Source organism: Trichechus manatus, unplaced genomic scaffold, assembly GCF_000243295.1.
Source record: "Trichechus manatus latirostris isolate Lorelei unplaced genomic scaffold, TriManLat1.0 scaffold00049, whole genome shotgun sequence".
Classification (NCBI taxonomy): Eukaryota; Metazoa; Chordata; class Mammalia; order Sirenia; family Trichechidae; genus Trichechus; species Trichechus manatus.
The window spans coordinates 1062448-1070419 of NW_004443985.1; the positions used below are offsets into that span (position 1 = coordinate 1062448).

Consider the following 7972-nt stretch of genomic DNA (forward strand, 5'->3'; position numbering starts at 1 on the left):
GGGCTCTCTTCCCCTGGGGGGCTGTCTCTGCAGCGGGCTCTCTTCCCCTGGGGGGACTCACCGATGGCCTCACAGTGCCTGTGAGCGTAAATGAGGGCCATGATGGAGCACAGGGACACATCTGGGTGGTTCTGGATGCTCTCCAGGTCGCTGATGGCATCCTGGATGCGCTCTGCAAAGAAAGCCACACAGTTATGCTCACGGGCTCCAGGCCCAGAGGGCAGGAGGCTCCATGGCACTCACATGGGGACCTTCCCAGGGCCGACTCAGGGCCTGCCACTACCTGTCTTCCCTCAGAGTCACTGGACTGAGCTTCTGGAAGGTCCTCTCGCAGGTGTGGGTGGACGAGTACGCCCAGAGGCCTGAGTTCCCTGAGGACTGAAGCTCCCTGAAAGGGCTCCTGGCACCACGGTCCAGCTTCCTGGCCTGGAAGGCTTGAAGCCAAGAGATGTGAGGTACAACTGCCAGGCTGTGATTCTGGCTGGGGGTCAGTTCTAGAAAAGGCACCTCAGGGCACCCCCAGCTGCTTGAGAGCCACTGAGTACATTTATCCCTCCGTGTCCACAGATACTGGCCATGGGCAGCTCAGCCAGCCCCCAGCCAGGACCACCTTCTGAAGGTCAGTGTGTCAGCCCTACACGGGCCGATTCCTCGCTCTCCTCGAACCTGTACCATACCTGCCTGGCACCCACACCTACACCTCCTCCTTTTCTCTTGTGTTACCGGCTCCCAGTTTCCAAGCCTGGGATGAGTTTAACAGTCAAGCAGCCATCTCTCCACCCACTCATTTTACACACGGGAAAACTAAGGCACAGAGCAGGAGTAAGGGCTCTCTAAGGTCTCAAAACTCAACGAGATATGGATCACACAGGCTTCTGGGGAGCCTACCACCGAGTGTAAGACTGTTTCCATGGGAACATTATTGTGGAGTCAGGAGCTAACACTGCCAGGTTCTTACCTTCCCTGAGGACTCCGTAGGCTTTAAAGAACTGCAGCACGGGCTCATTGGTGAATTTCTCCAGGCCCATGGCTGCGGCACGCTGCACATGGCGGAAGTACTTTTCCTGACTGTAGTAAATGATTCCAGCCTGCATGCAGGAAGACACAATGGCCCCAGTCCCACTCTGTCTCTGTTCCCCTGTGCTCCCTCCCCCTCCACGTTCCTCCTCAGTGCTGCACAAGGAAGGGAAAGAGAGCACCCAGCCTCATCCTGGCCTGCAAAGGCTCTGGGGGTGGCCCCATGCAGCTCCCCCGAACCTGCAGCGGCTCTGGGGGCGGCTCCATGCAGCTTCCGGAGAACCTGCAGCAGCTCTGGGGGACAGCTTTGTGCCATTTCCCTGAGAAGCAGTTGGGAGGTGTTTGTTTTAGAATCATCAGCAAATTCAGGTTTAAATGTGATAGGGAATTCCACTCAGGCTTTGCCCGTGAGGACGGGAATAGGGGAAAAGGGGGAGAACCGACAATGAGAAAATTCACACCAACAGTTATGGTTCCGAGGGACTGTGCGCTTCCCACCTGCTGGAAACCACACTAAGGGCTTCCACAGATGAGGAAGCTGAGGCCTCTGGAGACTAGGGCTCGACAGAGGTCATGCACTGGTGGGGCTGAGATTTCAGAGCTAAGTCTCACTTCCTCCAAGGTTTGTGGGTGCTGAGGTTGGGGATAGATGTGGTCAGATTGTGAACAGCCTTGTGGACCATATGGAAGAGTTCAGATACCATCCTGAAGGTGACAGAAGGAGTTGGAATGGCTGTAAGCAGGGGAGATACGCGATCAGATGTGTTTTTCAAAAACCACTCTGGCTGCTGTGTATGTGTGTGCTGACTGCTGGTGGGCAGAGCTGAAGCAGAGAAACCTGTTGGGAGGAGGTTGTTGCAGGTGCCTAGAGTAAAGATGGTAGTGATCCTGGGTTAGCCGGTAAAAAGAAGCAGGTGAACTCAGGAGACATTTAGGAGCTGATATTTCTTGCTGACGGATAGGACTGGAAGGCGGATAAAAGAAGAGGTATCAAATGGTGGAACCGTCTACTGAGGCAGGGACGCAGAAGAGGCGGATGCCGGGGACAGGTGACGAGATAATGGAGATGGATTTTGGACGCGTTGGTTGGGGGGAGCTCAGGCAATAGGGCTGGGTGAGGGATTTGGGGCTCAGGGTGCACAGAGGGCACCTGAGAGGATGCACTCGCCAAGAAGAGAGGCGAGAAGGGGCCAGGGCTGCCTGTAGCGGCGGGGGACAGAGAAGGGCGGGCAAAGGGGACAGCAGGAGCGGTCACAGAGGTGGCAGGGGAGGTTCAGGGCGCGGGGACACGGGGGCGGAGTGTCTGGAGGGAGCGGCCGGGCAGCGCCGGGCCCACGCACCATAAGGAACGAGTCATTGCTACTCATCTCCGGCCGAAGGCGGCTCCGAGTCCGGGTCTGGCGCGGCCGCACGAAGCCGGATACCCGAGTCAGGGTCCTGGGCACGCCTCTCGCAGCCGGAAGTTGGAGGCGTGCGCGTCCTTGGAAACGGAGCTCCGGCCGGTTGCTAAGAGGTGGCGTCAGCGGCGAGAGCAGCTCGCTCCCTACGTAACCGGACGCTAGTAATCAAACTCGGGAGAGCGCGTCTAGGCACGTGACCAGGCGCTGGCAATCAAACCCAGAGAGAGCGCGTCTGCCCACGTGACCAGGCACTGGTAATCGAACCCAGAGAGAGCGAGCGCGTCTGCGCCGGCACCGGCTCGGTCTGCAGGGTCCGAGCCTTCGGGACGTGGACGGCGGAGCCGAGCCGCGGCCATGGGCCTGGGCTCCAGCGTGGAGCGGCTGGCGGGCGGCGCCGAGGGCTTCCACCTGCATGGGGTGAGCGGCCCCGCGGCGCCGGTGGCCTGGGCCGGGCGTCTCAGGGGGCAGCTGGCAGCGGCCGGCTGGCGGAGGAGCCGCCTGGGCGAGGCCGGTCCGCGGCCGCCCGAGAGCCAGCTGTGCAGGAAGCACGACCGTTTCCTGGTCGGGCCCTCGGGCGGCGCATCGCCCGGCGGAGAGCGCACCCGCTGCGGTCGGGACGCGCTTGGGCTGCGCTGTGGTCGCCTGCGTGCGCCGCGCTGGGCTGGGGTCGGCTGTCCGGATCCTACAGCCCAGGAGGTCGGGGTGACCAAGTGAGCCCCAGCTGCCCGTCGTGGAGAAGCTTGATGGGAGGGACAGAGAGGGATTTCAGGTTCAGCAAAACAAGTGTTTTTCAGCGCGTACCGCGTGGCAGCAGATTTGTAGGCACCCTGTTCTCATGGAGGCTGCGTTTGGACGTAGACAGGGAGAGAAGAAACAAATATTTGGTGGTGGTTGTTATTGTGTGCCGTCAGGCCGATTCTGACTCTTAGCGACCCTCTAGGACGGGGTAGAACTGCCCCATAGGGTTTCCAAGGAGCAGCTGGTAGATTCGAACTGCCGACACTTTGGTTAGCAGCCTAGCTCTTAACCACTGCGCCACCGAAACCCCAAATCCACTGCTGTCAAGTTGATTCTGACTCATCGTGACCCCATAGGGTTTCCGAGGCTGTAAATCTCTATGGAAGCAGAGCAGCACATCTTTCCCCCATGGAGCTGGTCGTGGTTTCCAGCCGCTGACCTTTCGGTTAGCAGTCCATCGCGTTAACGACTGCACCACCAGGGCTCCCAACAGACGTAGATGGTGGTAATTGCTAGGAAGGAAAGTAAAGCAGGAGATAAACGGTGATGAGCGGGTGTTGGTTTGGATAGATGGTCAGGAAAGGCCTGTGGTCAGGTAGCATTTGAACAGAGAGCTCGGAAAGAAGGAAGGAGTGGACAGTACAGATATTTGGGGGAAGAATGTTCCCGGCAGTGGGACCAGCCAGGGCAGAGGCTCTGCCTTGGGGGAGTGCTTGGTGTGTTTGAAGAAAAGCACGGAGGTGTGGCGGTGTGAGGAGGAGAGCTGTGAAGGATGAGGCCAGATTGTGTAGGACTTTGCATGTTGTCCTGAGAATTTAGGATTTTATTCTGAGAGGTTGGAGGTTTTACACAGAGGAGTGACATGACCTACTGATGTTTTTAAAAAATTGAACAGATGTGCTTCCTTCTGTAAATATTGCCGTTCCCACTGTGTGCCAGGCACGTTGGAGAATTCCCTGCCCTGAGAGTTTAGGATAGTGGAGGATTCAGAAGGAAGCAGCTGTTGTAGGGCAGTGGTTAGGAGCTGGGCTCCGAGCTGAATTTCGTGGGGTCAGATTACTGAAATACTAAAATGAGATTACTGTTCCTCATCTTTAATTGGAGTTATTAAAAGAGTTAGGTGATAGGGAAAGCAGGTGGCACTGTCCCCTGGCACCAGCCAGCCCTCTCCAGCTGTTAGCTGCTATCCTTGTTGTTAATTACGGATGTGCCCTGTTGGGGGAAACAGGCGGGAGTGTCATGATAGCAACACGCGATCCGGGGCTGCAGGGACGGGTGTGATGGGAGCCCCCGAGAGAGAGATACAGAAATGCACAGAGAGATGGAGACACACAGCGTCCCAGGGCTGCAGGGATGGGTGTGATGGGAGCCCCAGAGAGAGAGATACAGAGAGATAGACACAGAGAGAGAGAGAGAGACACAGAGAGATACAGAGACACACAGAGACAGAAACAGAGAGAAACAGAGAGACAGAAACAGACATAGAGGGAAGGACGGAGGGGTGCTGGTAGTTGTGGGCATGAGGATAGGATGCACGGGGCATGTCCACTGTCAACTGTGGAGCCTTGTGGGTGACTACCAGGCTGAGGGTGGGAAGTGGAGTATGGCTGGGCAGAGGACAAGCCGCAGGAGGTGAGCGGTAGAGGTGCTGGGTGGGCTCAGGGAGGGTCAGGCTTGGGGAGGGGCGCTCTGAGCCTCTGGACTGCATTATTGACAGGGGGCAGCTGACACAGTGCCAGGGAAGGTGGAGGGCAGGCATCCAGGCACACCGGTCACAGGAGCGGTGGCCTCACCAGAGGGAGGTGGGTGGCATGGAAGTGGCCCCCAGCGGGGAGAAGTACCCTCCCCAGCAAACACGCACAAGCTAGCCCTGATTAACTGTCCTGTGGTTTACACAAGGCTCCACCCCAGCTTCACCCTGGGGGTTAGAGAGCAGGACTGGGGGCTCCCCTGGGGGACCTCACAGCAGCTTGCCTTGGGGAGCTGGAGCTTCTTGCTGGGCTCATTGGCAGCTTCTAAAGGTGCACGTGGGGGTAGGAGTGGGGGCGGGGGGCTCAACTGGTGATGCTCCAGAAGGGGATCCTCATTCCAGGCTGAGTGGCCTTGACCCAGAGCTCTGCGCTTCTCCTTCAGGCTCAGCAGGTCTGTTCTCAGAAGCCCCCTGTGGGTTTGGGGACCCCGAGACTGGAAGGGCTGGCAGGTGACAGAAGCCCCAGGGCCTTTCCCACGAGGAAGCATCGAAAAGCTGAGGCCAGAGGAGAGCAGAGCTTGTGCCCGGTGGTCACCCGAGCCCCGTGCCCCTGGGCTGGGTCCTGGCCAATGCCTGACCTACAAGTGCCCACAGCCAAAGGCCTGAGGCATGGGGCCCGCCTTCAGGGTCCAAGACCTTGGGATAAAGGCTTCATTGTTCCAGGAGAGGTCTGTAAACAGGCCTTGGAGATGGATTTCTGCAACAGCTCGCAAGGCCGGGTGGTGGAAATTTTGGAGACTGCAGCGAGCTCAGGAGTTCAGGGAAGGGCAGGGAATGCCGCCTGGCAGAGATGTCTGGGGTGGGGTGGAGGCCAGACTGTGAGATTTGGAGTCCTGGCCCAAGCTCCTCCCTGCTCTCGAGGTCAGCTCTCCTTGGCCAGCATGCCAGGGGTTCCCATCACCTCCTGAACTGAGCCTGGGCCTGTCACCCCAAGGTCTAGGGCCCTCCAGGACCTGGCCACGGGCTGCTTCCCTAATGCTGCTTCCATCCTGGGCCTGCTGTCTCCCATCGCCTGTTGAAGCCCTCTCTCCCTTCCACATCTAAACCTGTCTGGCTTTCTGTCCCCTCCACCCAGCCCTCTGGGGCAGCCTCCCTCCGGGCCTGCTACCTCCTGGGAGCTCCGGGCTTGCCCCGGTTTCCTGTGGGGTGTCTCTGGAAGCGTCTGTGGATCGTGAGCTGGGAAGAGCCGTCTCCTAAGAGGAGAGCTTTGCCCAGGACGGCGGTGAGGGGTTGGGGTGAGCTGGGAAGAGCCGTCTCCTAAGAGGAGAGCTTTGCCCAGGACGGCGGTGAGGGGTTGGGGTGAGCTGGGAAGAGCCGTCTCCTAAGAGGAGAGCTTTGCCCAGGACGGCGGTGAGGGGTTGGGGTGAGCTGGGAAGAGCCGTCTCCTAAGAGGAGAGCTTTGCCCAGGACGGCGGTGAGGGGTTGGGGCGAGCTGTGACTGCCCGTCACTGGGCGTCATCTGGTATGGTCGTCCCAGGAGGGGTTCATCCCAGGCACGTGTCCTCACTGAGATGGGGAGCAGGTGGTGTCTGAAATTGGGGGCCGGGGCAGGGGGCTCCTTGGAGAGTCCCAGGGTTGGCATGGTGACTGGCCTCTGCCTGCAACAGGTACAGGAGAACTCCCCCGCCCAGCAGGCAGGCCTGGAGCCCTACTTTGACTTCATCATCACCATTGGGCACTCAAGGCTGGTGAGCCCCCACCCCTACTTTGCTGCGTGGGTCCGTCTGTACCACACAGGTCCGGGCCTGCTCCTGCCTCCCTCTTCTTCTGGAGGCAGTCCCGCCTCTCTCCTCTTTCCAGGTTGTACCAAGAGCCTGTGGGGGCCTGGCCCTGTGCTCAGCCCCTGGCCTGGGGGCAAGGGCAGTACTGAGGGCAAATGGAGTGTGAGGGGTGCAGGGCTCTGGCCAGGGGCAGCTCTGTGGGGCGGTACTGGGGTCCTCTGGACCCAGGAGACTTTGCTGGCTTTGTTGTTTTCTGGGGGTGCTGAGGGAGGAGGGTTTGGCAGTGCTTGGTGGTGGTGGGTGCTGGGGTGGTGGTGGCTGCAGGCCCAGGCCCCACCTGTGGACCTGGGCCCGCTCAGCACCAGACCTGTCCGAGGGGCCCGGTGGGTGCGGGGGCGTCGAGTCAGCCCCCCATCCTCACAGAACAAGGAGAACGACACGCTGAAGGCACTGCTGAAGGCTAACGTGGAGAAGCCCGTGAAGCTCGAGGTGTTCAACATGAAGACCATGAAGGTGCGCGAGGTCGTGGTGGTGCCCAGCAACATGTGGGGCGGCCAGGGCCTGCTGGGCGCCAGCGTGCGCTTCTGCAGCTTCCACAGGGCCAGCGAGCAGGTGTGGCATGTGCTGGTGAGTGGGGCGGCCTGGTACCGGCTGGGCGGGCGGGCGTGCATGTGTGTGGGAGACAGGGCTCGGGGCCCCCCGGCTGTGGCCGGGACTGTATTGGTGGGTGTGGGCGGGGACGAGACCTGGGAGCCAACAGCCAGCTGATCCCTTTAGTGAGGACCCCGTTAGGGCAGGCCGGCCTCTCATCTGGCATCCAGAAAGGCATCTCATCACTGCCTGAACTGTGCGCCCTGCCTCTCGTGAGCCCTGTGACTAGGCACGTTCCTTACCTGCTTTATACCTTGGGTTTTTAGTTTGCAAGGTGGGGATACCGTCTCCTGAAACGGTGGTTGTGCTGTGCCCGACACACAGGCTCCCCAGAATGCTGCTGCTCATATCAGTCTGTCTTTCTAGATGATGTATACACGTGTGTACGTATGTAATATATACGTGTGTATGTATGTAATATGTACATGTGTATATATATATGTAATATACACATATGTGTGAATCTATAGAGACAATCCTGGTGGTGTAATGATTAAGTGCTCAGCTGCTAACCAAAGGTTGGCAGTTTGAACCCACCAGCTGCTCCGAGGAAGAAAAGACCAGGTGATCAGCTCCTGTACAGATTTCAGCCTAGAAAACCCTGTGGTGTAGTTTCACTCTTATAAGATCGCCATGAGTTGGAGCCGACTTGACGGCACTCACCAACGTTATATGTATACATCTATGTAGTGTTT

At 58.9% G+C, this 7972-nt stretch overlaps 2 protein-coding genes across 3 annotated transcripts in view; one reads left to right on the plus strand and one right to left on the minus strand.

The window, feature by feature from the left end:
• Positions 1 to 2520, minus strand: part of TTC21A (tetratricopeptide repeat domain 21A) — a 49051-nt gene extending 46531 nt beyond the window's left edge. Inside the window, 3 exon segments of the mRNA XM_004377387.2 lie at positions 62 to 172; positions 959 to 1088; positions 2358 to 2520. Coding sequence (XP_004377444.1) covers positions 62 to 172; positions 959 to 1088; positions 2358 to 2384 — 268 coding nt within the window. The 5' untranslated portion in view covers positions 2385 to 2520.
• A 251-nt stretch (positions 2521 to 2771) lies between these two features.
• The window catches only part of GORASP1 (golgi reassembly stacking protein 1), an 11224-nt gene continuing 6023 nt past the window's right edge, over positions 2772 to 7972 (plus strand). Inside the window, exons 1-3 of one of the 2 annotated variants that reach the window (XM_004377388.2) lie at positions 2772 to 2834; positions 6513 to 6593; positions 7050 to 7253. In XM_004377388.2, coding sequence (XP_004377445.1) covers positions 2772 to 2834; positions 6513 to 6593; positions 7050 to 7253 — 348 coding nt within the window. The remainder of the gene's footprint in view (positions 2835 to 6512; positions 6594 to 7049; positions 7254 to 7972) is intronic. The other variant, XM_023732198.1, reaches the window with a different exon arrangement.